General features: G+C 37.1%; 4 protein-coding genes across 5 annotated transcripts; 1 reads left to right on the forward strand and 3 right to left on the reverse strand.

Annotated features, from left to right (window-relative positions):
- Positions 1 to 1,993: 1,993 nt before the first annotated feature.
- LOC137744330 (uncharacterized) lies at positions 1,994 to 2,831 on the reverse strand. The gene has a single exon (XM_068484169.2). It carries the CDS (start codon positions 2,798 to 2,800, stop codon positions 1,994 to 1,996), a length of 807 nt encoding a protein of 268 aa, XP_068340270.1. The 5' UTR covers positions 2,801 to 2,831.
- Positions 2,832 to 7,804: 4,973 nt separating this feature from the next.
- LOC137744331 (uncharacterized) lies at positions 7,805 to 8,712 on the reverse strand. Its single transcript, XM_068484170.2, has one exon. The coding sequence runs from the start codon at positions 8,686 to 8,688 to the stop codon at positions 7,882 to 7,884; it is 807 nt and encodes a 268-aa protein (XP_068340271.2). The 5' UTR covers positions 8,689 to 8,712; the 3' UTR covers positions 7,805 to 7,881.
- A 1,922-nt stretch (positions 8,713 to 10,634) lies between these two features.
- LOC137744332 (uncharacterized) lies at positions 10,635 to 11,698 on the forward strand. The gene has a single exon (XM_068484171.2). The coding sequence runs from the start codon at positions 10,855 to 10,857 to the stop codon at positions 11,683 to 11,685; it is 831 nt and encodes a 276-aa protein (XP_068340272.2). The 5' UTR covers positions 10,635 to 10,854; the 3' UTR covers positions 11,686 to 11,698.
- Positions 11,699 to 14,249: 2,551 nt separating this feature from the next.
- Positions 14,250 to 18,406, reverse strand: LOC137745108 (pectin acetylesterase 5). 2 transcript variants are annotated; one of them, XM_068484989.2, is made up of 12 exons: positions 17,951 to 18,406; positions 17,783 to 17,865; positions 17,509 to 17,638; positions 17,304 to 17,383; positions 17,120 to 17,209; positions 16,469 to 16,593; positions 15,987 to 16,047; positions 15,537 to 15,590; positions 15,339 to 15,416; positions 15,144 to 15,249; positions 14,870 to 15,015; positions 14,250 to 14,771 (listed from the first exon to the last, which is right to left on the reverse strand). In XM_068484989.2, exons 1-12 carry the CDS (start codon positions 18,189 to 18,191, stop codon positions 14,649 to 14,651), a joined length of 1,317 nt encoding a protein of 438 aa, XP_068341090.2. In that variant the 5' UTR covers positions 18,192 to 18,406; the 3' UTR covers positions 14,250 to 14,648. The 2 variants fall into 2 exon arrangements, with proteins under 2 accessions (XP_068341090.2, XP_088537487.1); XM_088681361.1 differs by lacking the exon at positions 14,250 to 14,771 and having other exon boundaries at positions 14,855 to 15,015; positions 17,951 to 18,255.
- Positions 18,407 to 18,691: the final 285 nt, after the last annotated feature.

Here is an 18,691-nt window from a genome sequence, read left to right on the forward strand (position 1 = left end):
GTGTCCAGAAAAACAATCTTAAAAATCAGATTTACTAAAAACGTTATCGTTTGTCAAATAAAAAAAAATATCAATTTAAAAAAAAATTATAGGTCTACAAGATTGTTTGTCGGTTTCACTTTCAAGATTTTAGTTTTGATCATTTTAGCTAATTCCTATAAAAAAAAAATCTTTCAATTATGTATACCAATTGTCTATTTAAAGAAAAAATATTAATACAAATCTTCTGGCGAGAAGTAGACGTCATGTGTTTAGTTTTCTTGTTATTGTTGTTGTTTTTTTAATTAAAAGAAAAGATGACAACTGATGACAAATTATGATTATCCATTTTTTTCAAGTCCAGAGGTTATGGAGAATTTTATTATATCCGTGATCACAATCAAGCAGACTCATTAACTCGAAGCATCAAACTTGAAATCGCCATTTTTTTTCGTTTATTGGGAGCCACAATTCACGCCCTTAGGGCCATTTGGTGTTGTTTGTTTGAATAGCATGAAAATGGCAGAACACGTGAAGATGAAAACGATGGTGAATGACAGACAAAAAAAATAATCTTTTACGCGTTTTTTCTCTTATTATTTATGTTGCATTCTGACTTTGCTTATTTTCAAACTTCTAAATTGGTCCTTTTCAAATAGTCCAGATCACGGAATTAAGATAATTCACCAAAACTTTTGTGAAATTAAATTAGAATTTAACACTTTGAATTTGAGCAAGTCAGTGGATAGGTTTATAAATAAATGATATAGTTTGGTTTTGAAGAACTAAAGTCAGAGATACAAACCTAATTATTTTATCAGTTAGGTTTTTTTTTTTGAATTAAATTTTTTTTTTTTTGGGCTGGACTTTTATATTCTACTTTCTTGTCAAGCTACTATAGTCTGTCAGTGAATTGTCTTTGTTAGACGAAGTTACAGTTTTACAGTCTTAACGGATAGGTTCTTTTTTGAGCAAATTTGCAATGAGAGAATGCTGGATTATTACTACAAAATAAAGTGTCATTAGCAAGGGTTAAATGCCGTTGAAAAAGGCATTTTGCCGTCGTAAATACCTATTTCTGACTGGAAAAAGTTCGGAAATTGTCCCATTCGAAATACTTTTGTTCCAACCAATCATTGGAATTAATTCATTTTCAAAGCACCTGACTCGTCGTTAATAGTTATATTTATGTCAAGAATGAATGATCAAAATGGCAAACTTGTTTTATTTACGAAATGGAAATGTGGTCACAAATACTTATATAGTTGTCGATTTACTTTTCAAACGACGACATATGTTTTTTAAACAATTGTGTCAGAAATTTTTTTTCCAACAAAATAATCTTTATTTACGAGAGTGCACAGTCATTGCAATTACAATCACCGACCATAAGTTTTTCATGTCCTTTGCTTTTCACATCCTCCTTCAATGCTTCTTATGTATCTTGGGCGGTGAATCTAGATTAGCCTAAACAAGATGATGGTTTTGCTAATTCAAAGATCTCCTTCCCTCCAAAATGCAAAAAATCTGGGCCGTACACTGTGTTTAGTGTAAACGTACATGTTAGCATCATTAATCAGTGCCATTAATTTATCTACTCTAATTTGTGTTTACTATTTCCTTGGAAATGTTCAGAAATTGGCAAGTTCATCTATTTTGTTGTGTGAAAACTTTTGTTATGATTAGAGATTTTGCTTATGAGTTAAGTACTTAAATGTATTTTGAAGAATTTCAAAATAAATATTTCTAAACCTTTACCTGTTAGTTATTGGTTATCCTCCGCGAGACAATGACTCCTGTGAAATTATCTCTCACTGAATTCAATTTATCTTGTAATTGAACAGCAAAGTTCTTTTCTGCCCATAATTTCGATGGATAATATGAAAAGAGGAGAGCAATTGAAGTAAGCAAAAGGAGAGTGGAAATTTGAGACGAAGAGTATATATCATTTTCTATATTTTGATTGTATACAAGTATATGTTTTTCATGTACAAAATCGAAAAAACCTGAACATCTAGTGATTCAGGATGTTGAGGAGGGAGACTCTTGTTTTGATGAGTTGCCTAAATAGGCACTCAAGCCTTTCTTCCTGATCTTGAATGCATGACTCCAGCTTCTCAAGCTGGCTCTGCGCGTTATCTGCACTTCGGTGTAGTGCAGCATCCACTATAGCAAATTCATTAGCTTCTGTTTCTTCCTCACAGGCAACTTTTCTTGACTGCATCATCTTCGAGACCAATGACCAGCTTCGTGGCTGGGATTTTGGCCCTGCCATGAAAGACAATAGTGATTCAAAAGATGTGAGAGTGATTGCCTTGGCATCTCTCAACTTGCTAATAATGGCAACGGTCTCATTGTCCTTGTTGAGGGAAGAGCCTTTGAGATTCTTCATCGCCTTTTGGATAGCCTTTTTCACCATCTTCCTGGTGCTCAAGTATTTCCTGACCTCAATTGTGAGTGCTCCAGATTCACCTCCTCGCCTTCTTATGATCGATTGAAGATTCTGTACGCATTCCTTGGTTTGTGACAGGGCATCCTTGATAGTGCCACAAATATCTAATAGTCTGAGAGAGCCATCTAAAAGTTCATTAGCGCATTTCTCATTCTGCTCCTGTGCCAAGGCTTGTTGGGTGAGGGGCAACTGAAGCAACTTCTCGACGCAATCATGCAAGTCTTGGAGGCCGCTTAGTTTGTGGGTGATTGATGATGATGATGTGGAGGTGTCCTCAGAAGACCTCAATCTACACAAATGTTCATCAATTTCCTGAATGATGGGGTGTGGCCTAGAGGGGAAGCTTTTAGATCGAGTGTGGAAAGCCATTTCTTCTTTGTTTGTTGTGAGAAGAGAGAATAGAAGACCTTGAAAGTTTTGGTTAATGAACAACTAAGATTGATGTGTTCCTTTCCATTTGCATCTGCTTAATATATAGTGTTAGTTGAGGGAAGGGGACATGGAATCTCATCCGCTTCAGTCACCAGCCATACGTAACATGATTTCGATTTGGATCTATATGCTGTTCCCCAGGCAATGTCCAAGCGATGCATCTCCCCACACTAGCATACCAACTCATGAGCAGATTCATTTTTCATATTTAATCCAAGAGTATGCTATTAAAATCGAACAATCATTCAATAATTACAAATTAAAAAATGCATGCCATCGCACAATTAGCATTGATCCTGTGTCTGCGAATACATTGAGAGACAAAAACTATGCATCTGCACCATCCTTCTCATCGGCTACAAACTATAGTATTCTGATTAATATATGTGGTTACCATATTCATATTCTTTTCATGGTTGCAGGAGAAGGAGCAGGCTAGATCTGCAATATCGATTAATTTATAACCATGCATTGTGCTTGCATATGGTAAAATAATGTTATGTCGCAGACTCGATGAATCGGAGTGTCCCCTAAGCAGAACGAAAACCAGCACAATAATCGGAGTCTGCCATGCGAGCATCATTAAAAATTTAGTCCTAATAGATTTGTTTATTTTAATTCTTTTTCTAATATTCTCCTGGAGATAAGTAGAGATAGGGTTAGGTTTGACATCCATTTGAATTTTCTGAAAACTTGATGTGTGAAAAATATTGTATCTGGAGCAAATTGTGGAGAAAATCTGAAACGTGTACAATACATGTACAAGTGTGAGCCTAAAGAATTATGGATGACCAATCTGGTACCAATCGAATTTTATTATCTCGTCAACATGTTGAGAAGGAAGCTCTGGTTTTGATCAAATGCTGCAAAAGGTGTTTGTTTAAATATTCTAGATCTTGTATGCAGGACTCCAAATTTTTCAGTTGGTGTTGTCCATTCTCAGTAATTTTATCAGATTCTTGGAGACAAACAAATGAGTATGAGACATTTTCAAATTCATTTGCATCTGTTTCTTCTTCTTTGCATGCTGACCATCTCGTCGGCTTTGATTGTGTCTTCGAACCTGAGATAAAACAAAAAGTGGATTCAAACACCGTCTGAGTAACTGCTTCCACCTCCTTCAACACGCTAAACATAGCCACATATTATGCAGTTTATTGAAGGGAGAAACACCCTTCAAATTTTCAAATTTCCTAAGGCCTCATGGTTTATCGCCTTTTTCCATCACCTTCTTGATTGTCAAGAATTTTTTAGTCTCACTTGCGATCTGAATTTTGCCTCCTCGTCTTCTACAAATGATCAATAAAATTTTTGTTGTGCATTCTTTTGTTTGGATCAAGGTATCCTTGGGTATGCCATGTCTCAGTTATCGAAATCCTTAAGGCCATTTAGTTTCTGGCTTATTTATGTGGACGACGAAGAGGCGGTTTCAAAAGTCCTATCAGTCTCTACAACTGCTCATCAAACTGTGAAACCGAATTTTGCCTCCTCGTCTTCTACAAATGATCAATAAAATTTTTGTTGTGCATTCTTTTGTTTGGATCAAGGTATCCTTGGGTATGCCATGTCTCAGTTATCGAAATCCTTAAGGCCATTTAGTTTCTGGCTTATTTATGTGGACGACGAAGAGGCGGTTTCAAAAGTCCTATCAGTCTCTACAACTGCTCATCAAACTGTGAAACCAAAGCGTGTTTTGTAGAGGGAAAGCTATTTGAGCGCGCATGGCCACTTGGTTTCATCGCAGCCATTTTTTCTTGTTGAATGTACAATTCAGTCTAGTGATTACCTTTGTTGCATAGCATCTGCTTAATATATAAAAGAGGATGATGACTGACTATTCAAATATCATGTGGATAGTAGGAGACAGGAAGAATCTCTTCCTTATTAGATCTCAGTTATGTCCTTGCTGTGTTTCCCTACAACCAATTCTCCAACCCACCACCCATTTGTTTAATCAGTTGTTCCACATTTTATATCGCAGAGTGATCCACAAAATATGCGGTGGACAAGTATGGTTGCTGATCTGGTGATGGGGAGACATCGCATAAACATCGGTCATATAGTTTTAGGATCCAGATCGAAATCACGTTGCTACTCAGTCGGGTCAGCTATAGACAGGACGCCTTGCCCGTCTCCTAAACTTTGTAATATATATTGAGTAGAGCCGAAGGTAAGGAAAGCGAACTCAAAGCCCCCATTGAACGTTAAACTTCAAATTAAAGGCCTTGTCTTTTCCTACATAACAAAATGGCTGCCTACCACACTTGCTCACGCTGTCTTCATGATCACTCCCTTTCGTTACAGAATTCAATGAGCAGTTATGCAGATTAAAGGCTTCACCATCATCATCCATAAGCCATAGACTCAGTGGGCTTCAAGATTTGCACAAGTGCGTCGAAAGGTTTCTTGTTTTGCCACATTCTCAACAAGGCTTGGCCCAGGATTGTGGAGACAAATAGATTAATGAACTGCTAGATGCATCTTTTGGGGCTCTTGGATGTGTGTAGAATCATTAAGGATGCCTTGTCGCAAACAAAAGAACGCAAACATGAACTTCAGTCGATTATGCATGGAAGACGAGGAGATGACATGAGCTTCATGGCTGTGGTTAGGAAATACCTTGCCTCTGGAAAGCAAAACCAGAGACAAAAGCAACGAGAATATCCCAGTAGCTGTCAACATGTTAAAAGAATCAGATGCAGTTTCTGTAGCTGAGTTCGAATCTTTCTTGTCGTCTATTGCTGGATCGAAATCAAAGTCAAGCCATTGGTTCTCCAAGCTGGTGCAGCCTAAAATAGTAGCTTGCAAGGAAGTTGCGGATACAAATGAACTCGAGAAAGTTCAATGTTTGCTCGAAGAATTGGAGGCAAAAATTCAAGATATATCGAAGAAGGAATCAAGGGACTATTTAGGCATTTAATCAAAACCAGAGTCTCTCTTCTCAACATATTCAACCATTAGGCATGAAAAATATGGTGTAGTACAGTAGGATCCAATTGTGTAGAGATTAAACATACTTGTATATGAATTCAGATCCAAAAGCAACACAAAATATAAATGCTCTTTTTCAATTCTTTCTCCATCCCTTTTGTGTACAGTGATAGCGTTAGTGGGTTAAATAGTTAGTTGTTAGAGGGTGGAGAATCGGTGGGGATCAAACCCGCACTAGTTAGTCGTCAGTTCTTTCTCTATCCTTTTTTTTTCAGTATACTCATGGTTCATGTTTGTTAAAATTGCATAGTAATGCTACACTTACTACGTAATTGTACCATCATTTGTATCATTTCTCTAATAGAGAAAGGAGAGAACGACCACCGACCCCGGTTGAAACTAAGGTCGCTGCCGCTGGAATTGAAGGAAATTGTAATCACTCACACAAACAGTGAGAAACACCCTCAAGCAGAGAGAAAGTCTCCCAAGGGAGAGAATGTTATCCCCGATTCGTTGGCTTTTTTAACTACAATTATGTTTTTTGATCATGTTTGCATTACACTTTCCAACCACGTCAAATCCTAAAATCTATTAAATTTGATGACGTGGCACATGTGATATTCACTTTCCGCGAGATCAAAATACCTACCGCTATGCTTGCCTAGAAGCGTTCTAAATACCAATTTGCTATTTAAAAGTCATTTTGAGATGACTTAATTACCCCTTAAAATTCAATTCTTGTGTCCCTTCACCCTCGACCTCCAAGCCCGTAACAGATTCGTTAAATTTGATGACGTGGCACGTTGAGGTTCACTTTTTTGGTGAAATATAGCCACAAGGAATTCAATCAACAGATACTCCAATATTTCCCTTGTAAAGTTAGGCATCTTCCTCACAGGCAAATGCAGATTAAAACATTTGGTTCCCCATCACCAGAGACACAGAAAAACAATTATTATGACAGAGTACATCAAGGATAAAATCATACAATTGGGACGAGAAAAAGAAAGTTACTAGGATTGCAAGCGTGAGAATCTGGAATTAAAGCAATAGAAACATAGTAACAGCACAAACTTGTCTAAGAACTATCACTACTATATATATATGTCGAAATCCTCAAGGGAAGTGAGCAAACAAGCAAAGTAAGAAGAAGACCATTAAGCACACAACTTTAGTCATTCACAACAAAAAAGTATAGAGACTACGAATTAAAAGTAGTAAGTATGAAACTGAAATTGATATTAATAATATTGAATATCACAAAACAAGTAAAGTACATATACAAATGAACTTAAAACAATCGATAAAACTCTTATCAGATTGGTTTCAAAGGAGTCAGATTGGGTTAAAGATGCTTCCTTGTAAAGAGTTTCAACCAAAGAGACTAACTTATCTTAAGGTTGGTAAATCGATACTACGCAAAGGATGGTAGCAAAGCAAATTCTAATTGTTCTTAGCGTCTAAGGAGATAATCCTAGAGTTCTAAGGTCTTGGTTTTAAGTGATCTTTTGGTAAGGCAAAAGGGATGAAACAAGTAAAGGCAGAGCTTTTGTTTGAAAGCTTGCAGTATGGTTGTTGAATAATTTGAGTGTCCCTTGTTCTTCAGCTCCTTCAATGCTTCTTATGTATCTCCTTGAAGCCGACCTAGGTTTACTTTCCAGAAAGTAATGCACCACTAGGAAAGTAATCCAAAATTGAGGCGGTGAATCCAGATTAACCTAACCAAGACGGTGCTTATGAGTTAAGTACTTAAATGTATTTTGAAGATTTTCCAAATAAATATTTCTAAACCATTACCTGTTAATTATTATCCTCCGTGAGATAATGTGGAATCCCAAGTGCCCTCAATCATTCATTTTCGTAACTCCTGTGAAATTAGTTACCTCTCAGTTAATTCTTTTTATCTTGTAATTGAACAAAAAAGTTCTTTTTTGCACTAATTTCGAATGGATATTATGAAAAGAGAACTATTGAGATAGGCAAAAGGAGAAGTGGAAATTTGAGCGGAAGAGTATATCATTTTGTATATTTTGATTGTATACAAGTATGTATGTTTTTCAGGTACAAAATCGAAAAAACCTAAACATCTAGTGATTCAAGATGTTGAGGAGGGAGACTCTTGTTTTGATGAGTTGCCTAAATAGGCACTCAAGTCCTTCTTCCTGATCTTGAATGCATGACTCCAGCTTCTCAAGCTGGCTCTGCGAGTTATCTGCACTTCGGTGTAGTGCAGCATCCACTATAGCAAATTCATTGGCTTCTGTTTCTTCCTCACATGCAACTTTTTTTGACTGCATCATTTTTGGGACCAATGACCAGCTTCGTGGCTGGGATTTTGGCCCTGCGATGAAGGACAACAGTGATTCAAAAGATGTGAAAGTGATCGCCTCGACATCTCTCAACTTGCTAACAATGGCAATGGCCTTATTGTCCTTGTTGAGGGATGAACCCTTGAGATTCTTCATCGCCTTTTGGATTGCCTTTTTCACCATCTTCCTGGAGCTCAAGTATTTCCTGACCTCACCTGTGAGTGCTCCAGATTCACCTCCTCGCCTTCTTATGATCGATTGAAGATCCTGAACACATTCCTTGGTTTGTGACAGGGCATCCTTGATAGTGCCACAAATATCTAATAGTTTGAGAGAGCCATCTAAAAGTTCATTAGCGCATTTCTCGTTCTGCTCTTGTGCCAAGGCTTGTTGGGTGAGGGGCAACTGAAGCAACTTCTCCACACTATCATGCAAGTCTTGGAGGCCTCTTAGTTTGTGGCTGATTGATGAGGATGATGTGGAGGTGTTCTCGGAAGACCTCAATCTACACAAATGTTCGTCAATTTCTTGAATGATGGGGTGTGTCCTAGAGGGGAAGCTGTTAGATCGAGTGTGGAAAGCCATTTCTTCTTTGTTTGTTGTGAGAACAAAGAAAGTTTTGGTTAATGAACAATTGAGATTGATGTGTTCCTTTCCATCTGCATCCGCTTGATATATAGTGTTGGTTGAGGGAAGGGGACATGGAATCTCATCCACCTCAATCACCAGCGAGACGTAACATGATTTCGATTTGGATCTATATGCTGTTCCCCGGGCAATGTCTAAGCAATGTCTCTCCCCACACCAGCATACCAACTCATGAGCTGAATCATACTTCATATTTAACCTCAGATTACACTATTAAAATTGAACAATAATTGAATAATTACAAATTAAAATACATGCCATTGCAATATTGGCGTTGTCCATGTGTCTACGAACACGTGGAGAGGCAAAAACCATGCATTTGCACCATCCTTCTCAGCGGCAACAAATTATAATATTCTGATCAATGTATATGATTACAATATTCATCTTATTTTCATGGTTGCAAGAGGATGAGCAGGCAAGTCTGCAATAGCTATTATTTATGACCATGCATTATGCTGGCATATTGTAAAATAATGTTATGTCGCAGACTCGATGAATCAGAGTGTTCCCTAAGCAGAACGAAAACTAGCACAATAATCGGAGTCTGCCATGCAAGCATCGATCATTAAAAATTTAGTCCCAATAGATTTGTTATTTTAATTCGTTTTCTAATATTCTCCTGGAGATAAGTAGAGATAGGGTTAGGTTTGACATCCATTTGAATTCTTCTGAAAACTTGATGTATGAAAAAAATATTGTATCTGAAGTAAATTGTGAAGAAAATATACAAAAGTATATAATACATGTACAAGTGTGAGCCTAAAGACCTTTGGATGACCAATCCGGTACTAATCAAATTTTCTAATCTAGCAAAGATGTTGAGAAGAAAATTCTGGTTTTGATCAATTGCCGTGAAAGGTGTTCGTGTAAGTCTTCTAGATCTTGTATGCAGGATTCCAAATTTTTCAGTAGGTTTTGTGCATTGTCAATAAATTTATCAGATTCTTTTGTCTTATGATAAACAAATGAGTGTGAGACAATTTTCAAATTCATTTGCATTCGTTTCTTCTTCTTTGCATGCTGACCATCCCCTCGGCTTTGATTGTGTCTTGGGACCTGAGATAAAAGAGAAAGTGGATTTGAACACCGTCTGAGTAACTGCTTCCACCTCTTTCAACACGCTAAACATAGCCACATATTCATGCTCTTTGTTTAAGGGAGAAACAACCTTCAAATTTCAAATTTCCTAAGGCTTCGTGGTTTATTGCCTTTTTCATCACCTTCTTCATTGTCAAGAATTTTTTAGTCTCACTTCCAATCTCAATTTTGCCTCCTTGTATTCTACGGATGATTAATAAATCTCTGTTGTGCATTCTTTTGTTTGGATCAAGATATCCTCGGCTATGCCATGTCTCAGTTATCCAAACCCTTAAGGCCATTTGGTTTCTGGCTTATTGATGTGGATGACGAAGAGGCGGTTTCAAAAGTCCTATCAGTCTACACAACTGCTCATCAAACTGTGAAACCAAAGCGTGTTTTGTAGAGGGAAAGTTGTTTGAGCGCGCATGGCAACTCGGTTTCATTGCAGCCATTTTTTTCTATTTGGAGAAGAAAAGGTTTTGCAGTTGAATGTACAATTCAGTCTAGCTAGTGATTTACGTTCGTTGCATGGCATCTGCTTCATATATACAACAGGATGATGACTGACTACTCAAATATCATAGTAGGAGACATGAAGAATCTCTTCCTTATTATACCTCAGTTATGTCCTTGCTGTGTTTCCCTAGAACCAAATCTCCAACTCACCACCCATTTGTTTAATCTGTTCTTCCACATTTTATATTGCAGAGCGATCCACAAAATAAGCGGTGGACAAGTATAGTTGGTGATAGGTTGCTGATCTCGTGGTGGGGAGACATCGATAAACATCACTCTCTCGTGGTGGGGAGACATCGATAAACATCACTCATATAGTTTTTGGATCCAGATCGAAATCACATTGCTGCTCAGTCAGGTCAGCTGTGGATAGGACGCGTTGCTTGTCTTCTAAAGTTTGTAATATATATTGAGCAGATGCCAAAGGTAAGGAAAGCAAACTGAAGCCCCAATTGAACATTAAACTTCCAAAGTAAAAGGCCTTGTCTTTTCCAGCATAACAAAATGGCTGCCCACCACTCTCGCTCAAACAGCTTGCCTTCACAATCGCACCCTTTCGTTACAGAATTCAATGAGCAGTTATGCAGATTAAAGGCTTCACCATCATCATCCATAAGCCACAGACTTAATGGGCTTCAAGATTTGCTCGAGTGCATCAAAAGGTTTCTTCTTTTGCCACTCTGTCAGCAAGCATTGGCCCAGGAGTGTGGAGACAAATGGATTAATGAACTGCTAGATGGATCTTTGAGGCTCTTGGATGTGTGTGGAATCATTAAGGATGCTTTGTCGCAAACAAAAGAACGCACACATGAACTTCAGTCGATTATGCGCAGAAGACGAGGAGAGGACATGAGCTTCATGACTGAGGTTAAGAAATACCTTGCCTCTAGAAAGGATGTCAAGAAGGCAATGAACAAGGCCTTGAAGGTCAAGGAAAGCAGGTCCACAGACAAAAACAACGAGATTACTCCAGCAATGGTCAACATGTTGAAAGAATCAAATGCAGTCTCCATAGCTGTGTTTGAATCCTTGTTGTCATTTATTGCTGTATTGAAATCAATGTCCAACCATTGGTTCTCCAAGCTGGTGCAGCCCAAAAGAGTAGCTTGCGAGGAAGTTGTGGGTACAAATGAACTTGAGAAGGTGGATGATGCATTGAACTCTCTTATTAGTGACAAGTCAAGGAAATTTGATTACGCACTCGAACTCGAGAATGTTCAATGTTTGCTTCAAGAATTGGAGGCAAAAATTCAAGATATCGAAGAAGGAATCGAGGGACTATTTAGGCGTTTAATCAAAGCCAGAGTCGCTCTTCTCAACATATTCAACCATTAGGCATAAAAAATATCTTGCCATTCAGTAGGATCCAATTTTGTACAGACTAGACAAACATACTTGTATATGAATTCAGATCCAAAAGCAATATGCTCCTTTTAACACAAAATATATCTGCTCTTTGTAAATTCTTTCTCCATCCCCTTTTGTGTGCAGCGATAGCGTTAGTCGGTTAAATAATTAGTTGTTAGAAAGAGAAGAATCGGTGAGGATCGAACCCGCACCAGTTAGTCGTCAATTCTTTCTCCATCCTTTTGTTACTTTTCGGTATACTCGTTGTTCATGTTTGTGAAAATTGCATAAATAAACTACAATAAAAAGTTATTAAAACCCCATAAAAATAATACAAAATAAACATTGCAGTAATTTCAAAGTTTAAAGCACGAATGTTGAAGGTATATAACTTGCTGGCTGGTGAAAATTGTATAACATTTCTGCAAGTTGTTGATCATATTCATTAAAGAAATTTGTCCGGTTTATCTCACATAGATAATGATGACGTATTTTTATATGAACTTTGAGTTCAATACATAGTTAATAGCTGATCTATTATGTCGCCTAGTCTAATCACCCTCCCGTTTCGTTGTATATATACTTAAGAAGACACTAAAAAATAGGTTTCGCCTTTTCATGGATATATAAGGTGTCAATCCATTCGTGCCCTTTGTTTATTTTATCACCATTGTTTGTTCAAATTATAATATGATATACGGTGCATTATCCTAAGTTTGAGATATGACTGTATATAAAAAAATAATAATTGGATATGAGTTATATATGGAGAGACATTGATGAGATAGCAAACGGTATTCGGTACAATGGGAGAGGAGGGTAGAGATTCTATATGTTCCCCCTTGGAGTCTTCTGTAGATATGCAGATGCACGCATAACGCGAAACCGTGGAAGAAGGTGGATCACTAGAATGAAATGTACATTCAACATGGTATGCCTTCAGCCACTTAGTATTACGATTTAGTAATATTCTTCTTCATTTGTAAGTGAGAGGTCTTAGGTTCGATTTTCGCCAAAGACAAAATTGAACAACATTATTACGACAATCTCATTATAAGGCTTAGTAACTCAGAAAAGTTCCTATGAAAAAGTAGTAAGTTCCTAATAAATTTACAAAAGGTCCTACAAAATAAGCATTGAACAGAAGAAACAGTTTTGTAATTCAAACCACCACAAAAATACTAAAAAATCATGAGAAATAAATTATCTGAAAATTAAATATAATTTAATTTTTAAAATCATGAATATGTTACTTAGTATTCATACTGTCGATTTATTCCATACATTTGGATGACTGAAAAAAAATTATCTGATTGGATTTGGGACATTGGATGCGGACGCACATTATGTAGATAATCCAATTTGAAAAAGAAAATAAATTAAGAGTGAGATGTCAAACATTTTTGTTATTTTTTATAATTGGTAACCATATGAAATCTCAAATTTTGCCCCAAAAAAAAAAAAAAGAAATCTCATTTTATTATTTTCCCGTACATATCATTTTTTGCTCAATATACGTTACGTCTAAGCAACATGTTGTTTCTACTATAAAATCTAGCCAGTGTACTTTCTTCTCAATATCCGTCTGCAATTTTCTATTAGCCTTTCTACTCTATGCATATAGTCCTCTCTCCCAGTGTGGATCTTTTCCCAAATGTCTTTCCCATTTGAGAAAATGATGCCATCGGCACTCGGCGAATTTGAAATGATGTAAGGCGTATCGTAACAATGAAAACGCTCATGATCAAGACCGTATGTGCTTGAGGATACTGAGGGTTTTCATCAGGAACGATATTTCCGGACAAATTTTGAGGTGAGAAGGGTGTTGATGATAACACAATTTTGTCACATGGGAAAGACATTTTGGACAAGATCAGACTAGTTTCCCTGAGGAATTGTGTGAAGCATGGAGATCGCATATTGCACCGGTTTGTGTTTCTAAAGTTAGATCAAAATAAAGAGTTGGATGCCCAAACTCTTCAAAACCCTTTCAGAAATTGGTATCGTTCACCTGCCTCCAATGAAAAAAATGCTTTTTGAGAAGCATTTGTAGAGCTCCTACTATTTTCTGCTGTTTTGAACCCGTGATTTTGAAAAGAAAAAAAAAAACACTTTTTTTTTTACCAAATGCAATAAAAGCCCTAACTCTTTTAAGAAGATTTTTTTTTATTTTATTTTTTTAAATTTAAGCAACCTCAAATCAGCCCTCAGTCATATTGCACCAATCCTAAAACCAAGTAACTACTACTATGTTTTCCGATACATGTTTGCATTACATTTTTCCATCCATCATCAAATCCCAAAATCCATTAAATTTGATGATGTGGCACATATGATTTCGAGTGATAAAAATACGTACCGTGGCTTACCTAGAGATGTTCCAAATACTAATTTGCACCTTAAAAGTCATTTTCAAACGACTTAATTACCTCTTTGAATTCGATTCTTGCGTCTCATTTTGCCCTCCACCTTCAAGTTCATAACATATTCGTTAAATTTGATGACGTGGCACATCGAGGTTCAATTTTTTGCTGAAATGTAGCCATGAGGAATTCACATATAACAGGTCTCCAGTCTCCATATTTCATTGCTAAAATTTCTTTATCGGGAAAGCTAAGCACAAAAAATATCCACAGCGTAGAGTTTGACATCACAAAGAACAATCACCACTTTGAAAGCACGATGCCTTTCATCAGGTTAATATGGACTCCACATGTTTACAAGAGAACATCGAACTTGTAACACGATGACAAGTATAAACTGTTTTTCCTGTTTCTCGACACCTTGTCTCTATTTTCTTTCCGGGTCTGATCAATACCTTCCTTCTCAATGTCTACAGGAATAGGAGCACGCTCTGAACATTAAACAAGAAAGGCAAGATTTCCGCCAGGAAGTAAAGATCGAAAGTTGGGAATAATCCACTAGAATGTTGGAAGTTTTCTTGAGTTCAATCAAAACGGTGAGAGAGCAGTGAGATTCATATCATAGCAGGTGGGATTGCATGGAAATGGGCAGTCAATTTGCTTTACCACATTCCGACTAAAGTACCAATCACCCACAGACTCCGCAATTGTCTATGAAAGTTCAAATCAGTCAGAAACCAAACTAGTTTTAAAAAAATGACAGAAAACCATTTGTTTTCCGATAAATGAGATAATTAAACTTTCCTCACCTTATTGTTTATTCGTGGAGAAGTGGGTGAATGCCATGTCTCAGTTATATCCGTCTGGCAATGAATATAACAGGAATTTATGAACATTCCTCCCTCCGTATTTTTTTGGAATTCATTCAGCGCTTTCAGCATAGAACCACGGAAACCTGTATGAAATAAGTTGATAGGTTAATCTGCCACAATATTCCGTTTACAATTACACTTCATTATAGAACCAATTGCAAGGACCGATCTATGGACTCTCTTTTGGGTCACCGGATGCACGTCAAATTACCTTGTAGAATTTCAAGCTGGTTGGAATTGCAATTGTGAATGTTCAGTTTGCACTTTTTCCAGTAGCCATGTGGATCTGCTGCTTCAGGTATCAAGACATGTTGTACCTAATGGTTATACGATTAGGAATTGAGAAAAGAATGCGAATCGAATTCTGATGACAAGTAAATGAAGCTTGGGTTCTGAAGAAACTTGCCTGCCAAAAATCGTAAGCTGAGTTGACAAGGAACACTGGGGTGTTACTGTGTTTAATAATTTCTTCAGGAAAAAGACACTGGTGTAGAAGTTCACAACAAATAATGGGGGATTTGTGTTATAATTCATAACTGAGCAGAAAAATAAGAACCTATAAAATCTGACCATTTGGCATCATATAGAGGAAAAGAACAACTACCTTAGCTGGTTCCATCTTCGAAATACAATCCTTGTGCAAACTTTTTGCTAAACCCTGACAGCGTGACAGAAAAATAAGCAAGAGAAAGTAATGAAGGTACTTTTTAATGACTAATAATGTCCTAAACATGTAGCTTCCTGCTAGACCTAGACCTTAGTGTCAGTGAAGGTACCGTTTGGTAATTTAAATAGCCTCAAATGACAAAACAGTTAATTTTCAAATAATTGATATAGATAAACTCAAGATGAATGAAACGCTTTCTCATATATGATGCGTCAAACTCCCAAAAAAGAACAAGCAGATGGACCTATATAAAATTCAAAAACATATTCACTAGTTTTTACATCTAATGACTAACGTCAAACGTGCCTGTATCAGCATCTGGTAGTAATTCAATTTCTACAAAAAAAATAGGGTGATGAAAAAGCTAAAGATTGCATAAGAGCTAACCTGAAGGATGGCAACATCGTTATATAAAGACCTCATAGTCCGATGCTGGAGAATATCTTTCCTGAAATGTAGGAAACAGAAAATGGCTTAAAACTTTCCCTCCTTCTCTATCTTCCTCTCGTATTTCTTTATGAATTCACTATCCTGAGCTCAGAGGATGCACTAGAGAAGAAAAAAGGGAAAAGTATCAAAAAAAAAAATTCTAATGTAACTTGATAGGAAGACTTTCAGTCATGTCAGAAAAGATACGGTAACGTTGGTATTCCATTTTGATAGGTCTCGTATCCTGATGTATGAAGATCAAATAGTAGAATCAGGCAAATGAAATTTATGATTTAGGAGAAAATAGATTGAAAAGAAAATATGATTCTGGAAGCGTCCACAAAAAAATACAATCCTTGTATAATCCTAGAAAGATTTCATCTTGAACAGGTTCACTGAAAGATGTAGGTGCCAAAGGCACTAATACACAAAAAACATACTCATCAAGGAAAAAACCTCCATCAGCAAGACATTTGACAGTTGCATCTTTAGGCAGAAGACCTCGAAAGTCATCACAATGTATAAGAGTTGCTAACCCACCAGCAGAGCATCCTGAAAGAAGGGCCTGCAGGAGCGCCACTCATACATATTAGCAGAAAGAGACCACTCAATGTTAAAATTTGGATGAGCAGCTTTAAATTGGAAAACAATACATTTTTGCGGACAATGTTATTACAATTGCTGGACCAATCATATCATTATAATACTAATAAAACCAGCTCTTAGAACGAGAGTGAAAAGGACAACTTGTATAGTCATAGTAATCCTTCTGGGCTTCAGTTTCAAATGAATTTAAGAATTACTCTCTTTCTCACATACTGTGGGATATGTTAGCAGTTGTAAAATGATTTTGGTTGAGGTTGTCCTACTTGTAATCTGATCCTCTGGAGAGATTTTCTTGTTCTGTTCTTGGTGGATTTCTTATCCACTTCTGTGTATTACACTTTTCTTTTTTTAATAAACTGTTATAGTTTCTTCTCAAAAAAAAATAGTCATAGTAATCGATACATGCATAGAAATTCACCGATGTTTAAAAGCTGTGAACTGTAGTTCATATTGTTCAAAATTAGAGCTTAACCGAAGTAATATACCTGTTTCACTTTTGACATGCCAATTGACAAGAGTTCATCGATAACTGCTTCCCAGATGAGTTGGCCCCTAAAGAAAAGTTCCGATCCATTCTGTGAAATAGAAAAACAGCCACTGTTAAACTAACAACTTCCTTTCTTCCATTATAAAATTAGACAAGGCAGCAAATCTCCAAACACAATGCACCTTAGACTCATTTTCCGGGTGGCCAGCCAAGGACGCCCCATCACAGTATCGGATCCTGACTTTATTCCAGTTAAAGAACTCTAGAGAATGCTCCAACAATGAATTGAATCACATCAATTATATGGTCCACAACTTAAGATTGAGCTAAAACTACAAAACGAAGCATTACGGAATACAAATAGCAGCCGAGTAAAATCAAGCTTACCAGGATTTTGCGATGGATGAGAGCTCAAAATCCCGGAAAAGGAAACTCGACGATCCATGTAATTAGAAGACCCTAATGGAGTACCTTTGCGCCAAGAACACGATTCAGTCGAATTGCACCAACCTCCACCCTACATTTTCGATTTTTGACCTAAACCCATTACGCAATTCTCCTTTCTAAACACAAAAATCTACTAGCATATGCAAATACACTGAAATTAAATGAAACAAATTGACAGACATGTAAAAAAAATGCGTAGGGATTGAATTTTGACCTCAATGTGAAGCAACCAATTGTTGGCGCCGGATCCGAAACCCTTCCTGAAATGGTAGCCAGGGGCAGTCCCATCGAAGCAAACTGCAAAATCAATATCCAAACAATTGAGGGAAGAGAGAGAGAGAGAGAGAGAGAGATTGGAAGGCAGAGGGTTGGGATTAAGTACGGGCGCCTCTATCCTTGGCGTTTTTGAGCAAGGTCAACTCGACCAAGTCGGAGGCGGCGGCGTTGGGAAGAAACGGGCTGGAGATTCCGGAGTCTAGCTTGTCGCGCCTAGAGCTGGAGAGGAGAGTGAGAGCGAAGGCGATAACGGTAAATCCGACGGCGGCGATTGCCCAGTCCTTTTTGGTCCACCTTCGCCACCATGGCAGGCTGCGAAGCCTGGGATTCGCCATTGACCCCACCATCAATTAGCTGACTGAAAAATTAACTGCCAGTCAAATGGACACTGAAAAAGTAAACTGCCAGTTTTCAACATGACAAGAAGCTTTTATTTTGTTTTTGTTTTTTATTTTTTATTTTTTTATTTTTTTACTTTTCTTGCAAGAAACAATGTTTTATTTTATAAATCCATAGAATGAGGTAGGGCATTATTATCATTTATAAACAAAAAAGAGAAGGTAACGCATTATTTTCAGACCAAAAAGAAAGGTAGCATTATTTTGAAGGAAACAACGCTTTGCAAAATTATAAAAAATTGCTACATCATCTACACGTGAGCGACTATCAGCCATTAATGCATGTAAATAGTGAAGTAACGACTCTAAAAAACAAGAGAAATGTTATTGACAGTTTGAAAAAAGATCGCACAATCCAACCAAATTGTTGTCTACGTTACACAGTTACATTGAAAACTGAGGCCCTTTTACTCCTCCATGTAGAAAGAAGCGAGAGCAACTATAAACTG

The sequence above is a fragment of the Pyrus communis genome, chromosome 12 (genome assembly GCF_041283825.1).
Source record: "Pyrus communis isolate YQ-2024b chromosome 12, ASM4128382v1, whole genome shotgun sequence".
Lineage (NCBI taxonomy): Eukaryota > Viridiplantae > Streptophyta > Magnoliopsida > Rosales > Rosaceae > Pyrus > Pyrus communis.

Bases quoted from the DNA above. Each gene is read 5' to 3' on its own strand.
- LOC137744331 (XM_068484170.2), bottom strand. From the start codon at position 8,688: ATGGCTTTCCACACTCGATCTAACAGCTTCCCCTCTAGGACACACCCC.
- LOC137744330 (XM_068484169.2), bottom strand. From the start codon at position 2,800: ATGGCTTTCCACACTCGATCTAAAAGCTTCCCCTCTAGGCCACACCCC.
- LOC137745108 (XM_068484989.2), bottom strand. From the start codon at position 18,191: ATGGTGGGGTCAATGGCGAATCCCAGGCTTCGCAGCCTGCCATGGTGG. The intron at 15,591-15,986 runs GTTAGCTCTTAT...TCACGCTGTCAG, and splicing joins ACGATGTTGCCATCCTTCAG to GGTTTAGCAAAAAGTTTGCA. The intron at 15,417-15,536 runs GTAGTTGTTCTT...CTTCTACACCAG, and splicing joins CGAAGATGGAACCAGCTAAG to TGTCTTTTTCCTGAAGAAAT.
- LOC137744332 (XM_068484171.2), top strand. From the start codon at position 10,855: ATGGCTGCCCACCACTCTCGCTCAAACAGCTTGCCTTCACAATCGCAC.